The sequence below is a fragment of the Hyla sarda genome, chromosome 1 (genome assembly GCF_029499605.1).
Source record: "Hyla sarda isolate aHylSar1 chromosome 1, aHylSar1.hap1, whole genome shotgun sequence".
Lineage (NCBI taxonomy): Eukaryota > Metazoa > Chordata > Amphibia > Anura > Hylidae > Hyla > Hyla sarda.
Genome location: NC_079189.1, coordinates 154,481,560 through 154,497,334, shown reverse-complemented (window position 1 = coordinate 154,497,334; position 15,775 = coordinate 154,481,560). Strand labels below are relative to the sequence as shown.

General features: G+C 40.9%; 1 protein-coding gene across 7 annotated transcripts in view; it reads right to left on the bottom strand.

Moving 5' to 3' along the window:
* INPP4B (inositol polyphosphate-4-phosphatase type II B) overlaps positions 1-15,775 on the bottom strand; it is a 665,917-nt gene that overhangs the window by 210,571 nt on the left and 439,571 nt on the right. For all 7 annotated transcript variants that reach the window (XM_056562903.1, XM_056562897.1, XM_056562899.1 and 4 more), the window contains one exon: positions 7,969-8,116. In XM_056562903.1, coding sequence (XP_056418878.1) covers positions 7,969-8,116 — 148 coding nt within the window. The remainder of the gene's footprint in view (positions 1-7,968; positions 8,117-15,775) is intronic.

Here is a 15,775-nt window from a genome sequence, read left to right as displayed (position 1 = left end):
TTCTCACTGCTCTAAGACATTGTCTGCCTACCTTTAAGTCTTCTGAAATATAATGATCCATAAATTCCTTTCCTCAGATACTCCGGTTAGGACTGTATCAAAAATTCTATATTCTACCCTTGTGTTTTAAGCTCACTGTGCATTATCTTGAACTTATCCACATTAAATTTCAGTTGCCAGAGTTCTGACCATTCTTCTAGTTTGCCTAAATCCTTTTCCATTTGGCGTATCCCTCCAGGAACATCAACCCTGTTACTTTCTTTGTGTCATCAGCAAAAAAGACATACCATACCATCCAAATCTTTTGTAAAATCACTGATATTGGCAGTTTTGTTACTTGATATTAATGTATTGATTACTAGGCTTTGTGTTCATAGTTTATAATTCTCAGTTCATGATGTAATAGCTCAAGTGGCCATTTACATACATCATAGATCTGCATATTAGGAGTTTTGAGCCATTTCAGCTTCCATAGCCTGTAACCTATGAACTCTGATGACATCATCAGCTCAACCCATAGCAGCCATTTCCTCATTTTACGGTCAGTGCTTCAAAGGTAACCACATAGCCAGTAAGATCCCGAGTAATCCTTTCTATCCAAGCTTATGGTAGCATCGCTGGTATGTTCACACTACAATCTAACATTATACTTTGCATCTCTATGCATATTGTGTTTTCATGTTTTCTGCCGTTTTAGTTCAGCTTATAGTTAGCAGCTAGGGACCATGAAAGGGATCCCTTTTACCAAGGGAGGAAAACAGCACTCCAATCCATACTTGGAAAGTAGTAATAAAAAAATAGACTTTATTTAATCCATCTTTAAAAGGTTCATACAAAAGGAAAAGAGAGAGGTTAAAATTGTGCAGACTGCCCAATTTAACCTCTCTCTTCCTTTTGTATGAAACTTTTAAAGGTGGATTACATAAAGTCTAATTTTTTTATTACTACTTTCCAATTATGGACTGAAGTGCTGATTTCCTCCCTTAGTAAAAGGGATCCCTTTCATCCTCATCATCGTGCTCAAAGCAGCTACGCCCTTGCACCTGGACGACTTGAACATTGGAGCTACAACGTGGCGGGGTGAGCGGAACTTTTCTCTTTCTCATTCATTTCAAACTAGGGACCATACCTGCAATTCAGATAGGATGGCATGCTCCTGGGTGTATGCATGAGTGTACTCCTTTGATGCATAAAATCTCATATATCTGTGTGTTTTATGTAACTTACATGATGAGCACATATTTGTATCCGCATTGCCTTGTATAGTAATGTATTATATGCATTGTCATATGTCAATGTGCATTAGTAAGTGCATTCCCCAGTTTTACTACATACAGCCTTACAAAAAAAAAAAAAAAAGTTGAAGTTTGACAATGTTCCTTTATCAATGAATTGCTGAGGAAGGTTTAGCTGTCTGTTAAGTTATGTGCCCTCACATCTGCTCTGAAAACCTTCATTAGCTACAACCCACGGTTGTCTGCCACTGCCTAATTCATTCAACAATTTGTAAGTCCAAGCTCAAAGATTACATCATTCTCAGACTGCCTGAACCACAAGTCCTTGGTAATTTGTTTCCTGCACCACCAGCTTTGATTGAAAGATCTCTCATTGTTGGGGTATAGAGAGAGGTCAAGCTATTATTCAGAAGCCAATGAAGACTACCCCAATGACTGATGTTTCAGGCAGTAGAAAGGTGATGACAAGTCCCCTATAAAGAGTATCTGTCCCGGGATTTGGCTAGCTCGAGAAAGGATTGAATGGACAGGCAATGCGACCCTAAAACCCTCTGTGGCTACATTAGCTTTTTCAATTCCTTTTTACGTTGGGCTTGACCAAGCAGATCAGCCACGAAATGGGACCATCAGACTCACAAGCTCTGCAGAGCTCTCGTCTTTCTCCTCCTGCTAATGTAATGTTTTAACACTTGAAATAAAGAGTCTCCTGTTTGCATCATGCCGAGTGAGTGCTGTACTGCCATCTATATTCATTTGTTTAGGTTTTTCAATTGCTAATTTAACCTCAATTTTATTTTTATTTTCTTAAAGAGAAACACCAAAAGGTCCCCATGACCCCCAACGGAGAAGGAGTGGTGCCCATTTGATGCAGCTTAACTCTTGAGTGCTACCTCTATAACAAGATGGTGCAGACTCATCCATCCAATGAACTCACCCTCTCTCAGTCACAGTCCAATTCTACACCTAGCTTCTATTTCATCATCACTTGAGAAGACAGGCTGACCACTGGAAAGCTTTCCCCCAGTCACATTAGATCCATCAGCAGAATACTAGGACTGAAATTCTCACTTTCATGTTATATCCACACAGCATGATCTGAAGGCCTTAATCCAGCATATTTATGGACATCTTCCACATAAATCACGCAGAGATCGATTTAGAGATTATGCATGAAAAAGTTTTCCAATGCCTTAATGCTGTCTTGCAGGACACACCACACAGGGTCATACTTTGAAGATATCAAAAACAGGTATGGTTATTATTATTGACAAAGGACGACCTGAGTAGATCATCCCTGCTGACCCTAAAAAAAGAGTTGAATAGGGTCCGCAAAGCCATAGGCCCTAATCCCTTCAGCGTAATGGGACCGACAGCTATCATTTGTGAAGGTCTACTTCTATTAGGAAAAGAAACAAACTACAAGTAGTTACGACTAGACAGTTTCTAAAAAAATAATAGCACCTCTTTCACTTTTCTACCTGACCTCTCCTACAGTACTTTACCCAATGGTTTATATGAGGAACCATCCTCAGTCCTTGGTTATCAAATTAGATATTTCCTCTGTTGCATCCTTTTCCACCGGTGTGCATACAGTTCATCTTCCTTGAGATTCTTTGTTTCTCCTGTCTATGTATTCCTGTGCCTATATACATTTTTCTTCTATTGGTTTCCTGGTTTGCTCCTTGAGGTATTGTTACTTTCAACATTGGTAATAATTACTTGATGGTGCCCAATGGATCAGAGAACTATCTAGTTGACACATCCTATTGATCTTTACCATAGTTTCTGCATTCACTATCGGTATTGACTATTGACTATTCACTGTAACTCTGCATACTCCTCTTTTCTGTTTTTTTTATTGCTTTTTCTTTACAAGTGAAATACATTGTACACATACCTTATGTTATATTTAATTCTATTTGAACCATACAAATAACCTGTTATGGGGAAATACTGAAAGATTGTAGAGAGCCTTATTAGGGTAACTAGTAAATGCTCTAATAAAACTTCACTCTAAGTTCCGCCATTCAGGACTGTGCACAGTATTTTATTAGTACATAACCAGTCATGCAGCACAATCCTGGATGCCTATATTCCAGGATCTAAGTGACAGCCTGGCACACTGACTTTGACAATCGTCACAATACAGGGGCCTGAATGTTACAATAGTCAAATGATTATAGCAAATACTGGAATGGAGTCTTACTTCACCAGGCCCACCTTCAGCAGTACGTCCAAGAGCATAAAAAACTTATGAATGTTACTGGGATAATTCACACAGTGATGTCCCAGAACAAGGATAGCACACAGCAATATCACTATAGTGGGGTGATTCAAACGGCAATGTCATGGTAAAAAAAATGCACACAGTGATGTCACAATACCGACGTAATCTCAGTGACAGCACAGGGATTATACAGTGATGACATAGTACAGGGATATTGCACACCAACATATGTCAACATAGCCTCCAGGGCTCAAGTCCTGCAGGAATGCGTGGGAACGGAGTTCCTGCACTTTTTCCACAGCAGGAACACAGTTCCCATTAGTAGTAGTTCTGCAGGATCAGCCCTTGAGTGGAAATCTTGGGTGAGTTCCTGCCCTTTTTTCCCCAGGACTTGATCCCTGATAGACTCTACTACATCTCGGCATCTATGACATTAATTTACCCTTATGTTTTTTTGCAGAAGAATTTATATTTTATTCTCCTTGGAATAATATAGTCCCTTCTCTTTAATGGCATGTTTTATAACTATTACTAACATTTCAACTATAACCTTTTTAAATTGCATTATTTCTTAGTTCGGCCATTTACCCCTCCAAAATCTTCCCTAACTCATATGCATATCATTCTGGCGGATTTCCCAGATGAAGTGTCCCAGCTCTATTTGTCACGCATGCCATATTTACCCAATTACATGACAAGTTGCATTGCCACTGCAAAAAAAAAAGGAAGGCCGTGTATCTGATATTTACCTAGTGTACGGTTTACTTTCTGCTAAAGATGTTAAATAGCAGGTAAATCCACAACGTGACATAAATATATTTAAAGGCTAGGCTGTGTATTATTCATCTGAAAAATATGCATGAAAATGTGTGAGATTTATACCAAATATGTTTATCACACTGTCTGTCACTCTTTAGCAGCTTCTTACATAGAGTTATAACAGTACCTGCTTTGCATAAGTGCATTCAGTGGATTAGTAGATTCCCAAGGGCAGGAAAAGTAACAGAACATCTTTTTTTCCTCAGCTCTCTAACTTGTATCAGCTAATGTACTACAAATTTAGACCTACTAAAAGTGTATGTCTCTCTCCAGGGAATATTTTATATACAGTAAGTATATACTTACCGTATATACTTGAGTATAAGCTGAGTTTTTCAGCACACAAAACAATTTTCGTGTTGAAAACGCCCCCCTCGGCTTATACTCGAGTGAACTCTCCGCCTGTCAATCCCTTCTCAGAGGTCTTCAACCTGCGGACCTTCAGATCTTGCAAAACTACAACTCCCAGAATGCCCGGACAGCCAACGGCTGTCCGGGCATGCTGGGAGTTGTAGTTTTGAAACCTCTGGAGGTCCGCAGGTTGAAGACCACTGCAGCCTTCGTCATCATCCAGACCCACCCCCATTAGTTTTCTACTCACCTCCCCTCGGTGGGAAGGAAGGGTGAGCTGGTCCGGGCCATCTATGCTGCAGGGACTGTCCGGTGGGGAGGGTTAGTCGTTCCAGGCTGTCCATTTTCACCGAGGGGCCCTCTTGTTTGTGCTCCGGGCCTGCCCCGGACTAGTGACTTTGCCTTGACGACGATGCACAGGTACGCGCAGCTTCCCAGACCAGCTCACCCTTCCTTCCCACCGAGGGGAGGGGAGTAGAAAACTAAAGGGGGGGTCTGGATGATGACGAACCTCCAGAGGTTTCAAAGCTACAACTCCTAGCATGCCCGGACAGCCGGCTGAAGGGATTGACAGGCGGTGATGATGAAAGGGGGGGGGGGGGGGTGATGATGACGGGGGTCTGGATGACGACGGGGGTCTGGATCATGACATGGGGGTATGATGTATTTCCCACCCTAGGCTTATAGTCGAGTCAATAACTTTTCCTGGGTTTTTGGGGTGAAATTAGGGGCCTTTGGCTTATATTCGGGTCAGCTTATACTCTAGTATATAGGGTATTTAGGGTGTAATCGCACATACAGTATCCTGCGCCTATTTTATATGCCGGATTTGAAGCTACAGATTTAAAGCTGTGTTTAGTCATTTTGTTTACATTGAACTCTGCAGCATAAAATCCTATGCATAAAATATGCACAGGATACTATACATGCAAATACACCCTGAACAATCATGTTTTATCAGATAATGCTGATAACTAAACTACATTATAAAAACATCATTTTTTCTGAGAACAAGCTTGTTGACTGTTTCCAATAAATTTGTATACAATTTTTGGCTACAATACAGGCTAACTCATGTAACTCATTACAAGATAAATAATGTCATGTATTTATAAGGGTACTCAACTGCATCCTTAGATTCATTGTACATATAAATTGTATAATGGTACTCATTACCTCTAAATTTATAATATTACCACAGCACAACTTCAGTCTTCCCATAAAAAGCAGTACAAGAATTGTAATAAATTCAAATGAAAACAGCTATAACAACTGTGGAACATCTGCCCATTGTGATTAAAAGAAAAGCAGTGGACAAACGGGAATTGAAATAGTCGCCCTATGGGAGTTGATGCAGTAAACACATGGGGGTGCGGTAGCCATTGCTGGGGAATCTATTGTATCTTAGGCCCCTATTACACAGAGCAATTATCAGCTGAACAGGCCCATAGCACCCTGTGCAGTAGGCATTGCGGTCAGCCAATGAACGAGCAAGGTTTGCAATGTAAGTATTAATAAATTTGATTCCGCAGGACCTATTTAGAGGTGAAAGTTATTTGGTATGGTCAAAATTGCTGACAGATTCTCTTTAAAAGGGTTCTCCAACATAAGGTGACATTAGGAATTAGGGGCCTAGATTAATGGACAAGCTTACCAAGGATCTGTGCATGTGTTGGTGGTAAAAAGGCCATGTCCTGTGTCCCACATCACGCTGCTGGCTTGTTTTTGTGATCCGGCTTCTTCCTGTTCTTGTGGTCTCCCTCAGACTACAATCCCCAGGATCCCTTGTTTTAAGTTGGGAGATGAGTTTTTTCCCTCCCACACATCAGTTGCCCCACCTATTGGAACACAGCACAACCTAACACACAAGCCATGGATCTGCATGATGATGAATGCACACACATGTGCACCAGTAACATCATCAGGGGGGCAACCTTCACACACAACAGACAAAGCAGCCAAACCCCCTTTCATCACCTGACTTGTGATGTATTGTCTCGGCCGCACAGCAAGCTGGGAAGGGTTCAAGATAACACAAATTTTATAGGCTGTAGAAAATTAACATCTGAGGTAAAGAAAGACAAATAACTTCGATACCAGCCACCAAATATAGGTAAGTGAAGTATATTGGTAACTAGACTAAGTTTGCTGCACCTGTCTTACTTTCAAAGAACGAAAATTCCCCAAATACTTCTAACTTCTTTTTGTGCTTATATGCTATTAAAAGGAGTCATCCTGAGATAGAAAGACAGGGCAAATTTCTTCCAAAAACAGCATCACACCTTGTCTGGCATTGCAGCTCAGTTTCATTGAGGTGAATGGAGCCAAGTTGTAATACCAGTCCACAGACATAATGAGGACAGAGGTGGTGCTGTTTTTGAAACAAACTAGTGAATAAACTCTTAAAGGTCCAATTTAAAGGGGTGCTTCACCCCTAGGCATCTTATTCTGTATCCAAAGGATAAGGGATAAGATGTCTGATCGCGGGGGTCCTGCCGCAATCTCGGCTGTGGCACCCCAGACATCCGGTTCACGGAGCGAACTTCGCTCCCTGCTGGATGACTGGCGATGCTGGGCGGAGGCTCGTGACGTCATGGTCAAGTCCCTGCTTGTGACATCACAGCCACGCCCCCTCAATGCATGACTATGGGAGGGGGCGTGGCGGTAGCCACGCCCCCTCCCATAGACTTGCATTGAGGGGTCGTGGCCATGATGTCATGAGTGGGGGGGCGGCCGTGATGTCACAAACCTCTGGTGCTGCTCCTGATGCTCTAAACGAATGCCGGGTGCAGCAGGAAGATCCCAGGGATCCGCAGTGGCGGGTCCCCCGCGATCAGACATCTTATCCCCTATCCTTTGGATAGGGGATAAGTTGTCTAGGGGCAGAGTACCCCTTTAGGATACTCAATGGCATTTTAAACAGAAGAAAACATATCTAACTATAATACTAATTATATTGTAATACATATTACAAAGTGAGAAATCAATGTAAGGGAGAGCTGTATACAGGCAGACAAAAGGGAAAAATGTTTTCTTACATAAGGAAGCTAAACCCAGTATGTTTCAGCTTTCTCTTATAAATCAAATTGGGCATTATTAAAAATTGGCAGAAAAGAGGACCCTTAAAAGTGGTGCTTGCCAACTCACACAGCGTTGCCTTGGGAATGAAGCAGTCACCATTACATTTCAATGCATTGTGCGACGATGATGATGTGGCAGAATGTAGAGATTTTTCCTTATGGTTCCTTACTTCAATACAATTAAATATAAAAACATTCTAGTAGCTAATGGTTTCTGCTGCTATGACTAACATGACACTGCTCACTTCCTTTTTACCTTCTGGTGTCTTCTTTTAAGTAGAGAGTAAGCAGTTGCTTTGGGATATGAAAGGACATGATGCTCTCTGACATCTGCTCCCGAACACAGATCCACTTGTTGTCTGATGCAGGGAATCTGTAGAACTTGTAGATGGGATTCTTCAACACTGTTAGGGAAACAGTACATGCTTAAGTCATGTTTCATTTAAAGGAAGAGGCAATAGTATTCCTGCATATCCAGTACATAAAGGGGTAAATTTTTTAAATCAACTGGTGCCAGATAGTTTTACGTAAATCCCATCTATTTAAAAATCTTCAAGGAAAACTGTCATCCAGTTCACCCTCACTAAACCCAATACAGTGTGGGTAAACAGGAGACTGATGCGGGGGCGGAGGCGGGCCTGCTGGCTAAATTTGAATATTCATGGTCGCTGGTCATGTGAGCGTTCAGTAGGCACAAGCGCTCACGTGACCAATGAGTATGAATATTCAAATTCGCCCGGCGGGCCCGCCTCCAGCGCGCAATTCAGTGAATATAGAGCTGATATTCAGAGGGACCGGGCGCCGGACTGAAGGTATCTTAGTCAGAGACCCCACATTGGTCTCCTGTTCATCCACCCTATAATCTGATGTATTAGGTTTAGTCTGGGTGAACAGAATGACTGTATTCCTTTAATCCTTCCAGTACTTTTCAGCTGCTGTATGCTCCAGAGGAAGTTGTGTAGTTCTCTCCATTCTGACTACAGTACTATCTGCTGCTACATTTGTCTATGTCAAGAACTGTCCAGAGCAGGAGCAGATCACCTTAGCCAACCTCTCCTGCTCCGGACTGTTCCTGACATGGACAGAAGTGGCAGCAGAGAGCACTGTGGTCAGACTAGAAAGAACTACGCAACTTTTAAATTTACATATCTCCTTAACTTTCTGGCATCAGCCATTTCTGGGTAGACCATAGATGCTATGTCAGCTGCAGTTTAACTTCTGGCACCCCAACTGATCAACTGTTTGAAGGGGCTATGGTGATGATGTGAATCTTCCTCATCAATGTTTACCTGTGCTCATCCTTGCATTGCCGTACTATTTGTAGAATCAATGGAACTAGTATTTGTCCAAAATAAAAAATAAAAAACAACAACAAATGACACTATGCTGATGACATTTCCAACAAACAGCAGGAAATGGCTGGCCTCAGCTGTAGTCTGTAACCTGAGAGCAGGGACAAGCAAACAGAGTATATTGTATTTTGTTATTTTAATACCCTAGCAGGCTGTTAACCCTTTAACAAATTAAATAATATCCTGGCTTTGATGACTACAGCGCTGATAAGTAACCTTTATTTTTTTATTTTTTTTTGCATAAAAGAAAATAAGAAAATAACCAAATGAATAGGTTGCTCCTGCTAGCTGTCTATTTATTCAGTTATTTTTAGGGTTTTGTCAAGAATCACTTTGGTATCATTCGTTTGCATTTATTAAGACACTCATTTTTTTTTTTTTTTGGTGGTCCATTTATAATTTACCTGTAATTTGCATCCATTTTACCATTCAAATCACAGCATAATATAAACATGTACTCTTACAAGAAAGTCATTGTGTAACATGGGATTATATCTGCTGTCACTACTGTTATTTATGAAGATCTATGGGTACAGGAGAAAGGAGGAAAAAGATCAGCTCACCAAAATCTTCTCATTCAGTAGACACAGTATACTAAGGTCCGGAAGCACGGATGATAGGAGCCGCCTCTCCTCATAGTCACAGAAAGTAGAAAAAGAAAATCCAGCTCCCGGTGGAGAAAAATACGTAAAACTTAACATTTAATAAAACATGTTAAAAACTGGTAGCCACATTAGTGGCAAGTGACATGTCACTCATAAAAAATAGAGTGAAACACCGACGTGTTTCGAACAAACGCTCTTAGTCATGGCACTGATGTCATGTCACACGGGGGTTTAAATAATGACTGAACCAAGTCAGGAACCCACCGCGGGCGGTGGGTTCCTGACTTGGTTCAGTGATTATTTAAACCCCTGTGTGACATGACATCAGTGCCATGACTAAGAGCGTTTGCTCAAAACGTGTCGGCGTTTCACTCTTGTTTTTATGAGTGACATGTCACTTGCCACTAATGTGGCTACCAGTTTTTAACATGTTTCATTAAATGTTAAGTTTTACGTATTTTTCTCCACCGGGAGCTGGATTTTCTTTTTCTACTTTCTATAAAGATCTATCATTATCTTATTTTTTTGAAAGTAAATGAAAAACTTGCAATGTTGACATATCCCAGAAACACAAAGTAAAAACACTACACTAATAATGAGTGAGTTAATGAATGGGGGACCACTGTACATATTTGTTCAGAAACTTACAATAAACCAAATAAGTATTAAGCTCTTTCAGCATTCTGCTCCACATGTGGTGCTCCGGACCTACCTTTACACACATGCATAAAAGTGATATATTTAGTCCAGCGTTGTATAATGAAAGAAGTGATAAAGCCAGCGTGCAATAATTCTGCTGGATTTATAACACAAAATATAATAAAAGCCATGATTACGGAGCGTTTATGCCAGATATGTGGGCTCAACGACCTTCACATAAAAGCCTTTTTTTAAGTAACCATTTCAAAACTTCCAGGAAGCACTACATGAACTTCTTTATTCCTCATAAAACCCCTGAGTTATGGCATCTGCATCCACTTTTTAAGTCGTTTACAGTGAAGAGCCCCAGGAAAAATAATAGTCACAACTCATTTCTATTTTTAAACATAAAACATAACATGAACCGAATATATAATGGAGGCATAGACAGGCTAAAACATTTAATTTCCAAAAGCATTTGAAGCAGGTTATGTAAATGACTAATGTCCTGCCATCTTCTATTACCTGCATGCTTGGAGGTAAGGTAATTCATCATATGGAAACATAAGCTTCTATTACAAAACCCTCTCATGAGGCTTAGTTATAGCCATCCAACTTACATGGTGAAGGGCCAATTCACATATCTCCAATTACTAAAACTCCACACAATTCAGCTTCAAAATCGAAATTACAGTGTGTAAATTTTTTCACATAAATACAGCTAGTAGTTCCATCAATGCACAAGTGAGATATAACAACACAAATATATATATATATATATATATATATATATATATATATATATATATATATATATGCATGCACACAAAATATTGCAAACAAGGTGAGATTGGACCATCAGAGAATCCTAAGGTGGTACTGAATGGGTACTCAAAGTCCAGCAGAAGACAACATCATCTGTAGCTGGCTTTGGAGCCAATAATTTGCTATGTGTTTCTATTTGTTATGCGTTGACAGTAAAATATATTAAAAGTGTGTTCTGTATAGTCACTACATCCTTACTATGTCAGTAATATCCTCTGGTTAATCAAAATAACCTTGCACAGATATCGCTGTATACCATACTGTACGTGGTATCTATTTCATACCATGCCAAGGTAAATATTTATCTGAATATGTTTCGCTGTATTTACATTTAACCTTTTGCTGCACTATTAATTTTGCAAAAGTGACAGCACCACTCCAAAATCTCAAGGGACTAGTAATATTGCTGTAGTGACTACAAAAAGAGCATGACATTATGACAAATGTGGTAGCTAGACAGATTAAACTGCTGTAGGCAACAGGTCAGGCAATAGAGTTTAGCCAGTAAGTTTGCCTTAAAGGGGTTCTCCGCATATAGACATCTTATCACCAATCCATGCACCCCGGACATCCGGTGCACGGAGCGAACTTCGCTCCATGCCGGATGGCTGGTGATGCGGGGATGAGGTTCGTGACATCATGATCATGCCCGTTCGTGACATCATGCCACCTGCTCATGACATCATGCCACCTGCAAGTCTATGGGAGGGGGCGTGACAGCCGTCACGCCACCTCCCATAGACTTGCATTGAGGGGGTGTGGCAATAATGTCATGGCATCAGTGTGACGTTACGACCCTCCAGCGCTGCACCTACGCTCTAAACGATTGCCGGGGGAAGCAGGGAGATCGCGGGAACCCCGGCGGCGGGACCCCCGCAATCAGACATCTTATCTCTTATCCTTTGGAAAGGGGATAAGATGTCTAGGGGCAGAGTACCCCTTTAAAGAGGCATAGTCTTGAAAAAAAACTTTCAATATGTTGTAGAGACAAAGTTTTGATCAGTTGGGGTCCAAGTGTTTTCTGCCCGAGAGAATAGCGCCCTTAGCACATACTCTCCTGGCTCTGAGTCATGTGACCAAGATGGACTCACATTCTAAGGGACTGTCCTGGTCTCATAGAGGCTGTGCCCTTCTGCCCTTGCTCATTCTCCTGATCCAGAACTCTAGAACAGGGACACTTTAATGTTTCCTGCTATTTGAATGTATGTTGTAGATACTTTACAACTAGAGCCATAAAATATATAGCTATATAGATGCATATACCTTAGGAATTAGGAATCCTGATCCTATGCTAATGTCAAAGATAGGGAAGAATTGACATCTACCTAGTTCAGTGTTTTAACCTCTTAAGGACCAAGCCCATTTTCACCTTAAGGACCAGATAGTTTTTTGCACATCTGACCACTGTCACTTTAAGCATTAATAAATCTGGGATGCTTTTACTTTTAATTCTGATTCAGAGAATGTTTTTTGTGACATATTCTACTTTATATTAGTGGTAAATTTTCATGAAAAAATTTAACATTTTGCATTTTTCTAACTTTGAATTTCTCTGCTTGTAAGGAAAATAGACAATCCAAATAAATGATATATTGATTCGCATATTCCATATGTCTACTTTATGTTTGCATCATAAAGTTGACATGTTTTTACTTTTGGACAACATCAGAGGGCTTCAAAGTTCAGCAGCAATTTTCAAATTTTTCCCGAAATTTTCAAAATCGGAATTTTTCATGGACCAGTTCAGTTTTGAAGTGGATTTGAAGGGCCTTCATATTAGAAATACCCCACAAATGACCCCATTATAAAACTGCACCCCTCAAAGTATTGAAAATGACATTCAAAAACTTTGCTAACCCTTTAGGGTGTTTCACAGGAATAGCAGCAAATTAAAGGAGAAAATTCAAAATCTTCATTTTTTACACTTGCATGTTCTTGTAGACCCAGTTTTTGAATTTTTACAAGGGGTAATAGGAGAAAAAGCCTCCAAAATTTGTAATCCAATTTCTCTCGAGTAAGGAAATACCTCGTATGTGTATGTCGAGTGCTCGGCGAGCGCAGTAGAGGGCTCCGAAGGGAAGTAGCGACAATGGGGGAGAATTATCAAAACCTGTGCAGAGGAAAAGTTGCCTAGTTCCCCATAGCAACCAATCAGATTCCTTCTTTCATTTTTAACAAGGCCTTTGCAACATGAAAGAAGCAATCTGATTGGTTGCCATGGGCAACTGGACAACTTTTCCTCTGCAAAGGTTTTGATAAATCTCCCCCAATGGGATTTTGGAGAGAGAATTTTGCCGAAATGGGCTTTGGGGGGCATGTCGCATTTAGGAAGCCCCTATTGTGCCAGAACAGCAAAAAAAAAAAAAAAAAACTCATGGCATACGATTTTGGAAACTACACCCCTGAAGGCACGTAACAAGGGGTCCAGTGAGCCACACGCCACAGGTGTTTGTCGACTTTTCGTTAAAGTCGGATGTGTAAATATGAAAAACATTTTTGCATGCACTAAAGCGCAGCTTTTTTTCCCCCAAATTTACCATTTTTACAAAGGGTAATGGAAGAAAATGCCCCCCAAAATTTGTAACCCCATCTCTTCTGAGTATGGAAATACCCCATGTTAGAACGTAAAATGCTCTGCGGGCGAACTACAATGCTCAGAAGAAAAAGTTTTGGAAAGCAAAATTTGCTGAAATGGTTTTTGGGGGGCATGTTGCATTTATGAAGCCCCTATGGTGCCAGAACATAAAAAAAAAAAACACATGGCCTACTATTTTGGAAACTACACCCCTCAATGAACGTAACAAGGGGTACAGTGAGCCTTAACACCCCACAGCTGTTTAATAACCTTTTGTTAAAGTCGGATATGTAAATGAAAAAAAATGCAGTTTTTCCCCCAAATTTTACATTGTATGGAGTATGGAAATACCCCGTGTGGGTGACAAATGCTCTGCTGGAGCACTACAATGCTCAGAAGAGAAGGAGCGTCATTGAGCTTTTGGAGATAGAATTTGTTTTGAATAGTAGTCAGGGGCCATGTGCATTTACAAAGCCCCCCATGGTGCCAGAACAGTGGACCCCCCCCCCCACATGTGACCCCATTTTGGAAACTACACCCCTCACAGAATTTAATAAGGGGTGCAGTGAGTATTTATACACCACTGGCATTTGACAGATCTTTGGAACAGTGGGCTGTGCAAATGAAAAATTACATTTTTCATTTTCACAGACCACTGTTCCAAAAATCTGTCAGACACATGTGGGGCGTAAATTCTCACTGTACCTCTTAATACATTACGTGAGGGGTGTAGTGTCCGCGCAAACTATCATCGACATTTAAATGAAATGAAATGAAATGCTATGGCAGGAGACCCAGGAGGACCCCACTGCTGACACAGAGACATAAAAAAGCAAGACTACATTTTGCCAAAAATAACTTGAGTAAGCCATAATATTTCTGGGAAAACGTCTTGTGGACAGGTGAGACCAAGATAGAGCTTTTTGGTAAAGCACATCATTCTACAGTTTGCTGGAAATGGAATGAGGCCTACAAAGAAAAGAACACAGTACCTACAGTGAAATATGGTGGAGGTTCAATGATGTTTTGGGGTTGTTTTGCTGCCTCTGGCACTGGGTGCCTTGAATGTGTGCAAGACATCATGAAATCTGAGGATTACCAACAGAATTTGGGTTGCAATGTACAGCCCAGTGTCAGAAAGCTGGGTTTGTGGCCGAGATCTTGGGTCTTCAAGCAGGACAATGAGCCCAAACATACGTAAAAAGCACCCAGAAATGGATAGCAACAAAGCGCTGGAGAGTTCTGAAGTGGCAAGCAATGAGTCCAGATCTACATCCCATTGAACACCTGTAGAGAGATTTTAAAATTGCTGTCGGGAAAAGGCGCCCTTCCAATAATAGAAACCTGGAGCAGTTTACAAAGGAAGAGTGGTCCAACATTCCGGCTGAGAGGTGTAAGAAGCTTATTGATGGTTATAGGAAGTGACTGATTTCAGTTATTTTTTTCCAAAAAATGGTTGTGCAACCAAATATTAAATTAAGGATGCCAATAATTTGCTCCAGACCATTTTTGGAGTTTGGTGTGACATTATATCCAATTTGCTTTTTTTTCCTCCATTTTTTGGTTTAGTTCCAATACACACAAAGGGAATAAACGTGTGTATAGCAAAACATGTGTTACTGCAATCTTTTCTGTGAGAAATACTTCATTTTCTAGAAAAATTTCAGGGGTGCCAACATTTAGGGGCTTGACTGTAGTGTGTTTTATTGTTCCCCCCTCACTGTATGAGCACCCTGAGTGGGATGACACTGTGATATGCTGTGGTACTGTCCTGCCCTGGCAGAGTTGCTGGGTAGCAGGGATGGTTTCCCTGGCTGCTAGCACCTGCGTAAGCCTGAAAGAGACTCACAGTGATGTAGGTGGGGGCACTGTGGAGTTAAAACTCTGTGTTACAATGCTGCTAAGAGGATTAAATGAAGACTATTTAATTATTTATCAGAAGAAGTCTGAGTTGTTCTGTATTGCTGTTAAGACAAGAAGTTGGAGTGATTCTGCGGCAGGTGATAGCTATGTGGTCACAGGGCCTCTGGAATCTGCTGGCACGAAGTGAGGGGGGCTGAGGATGGG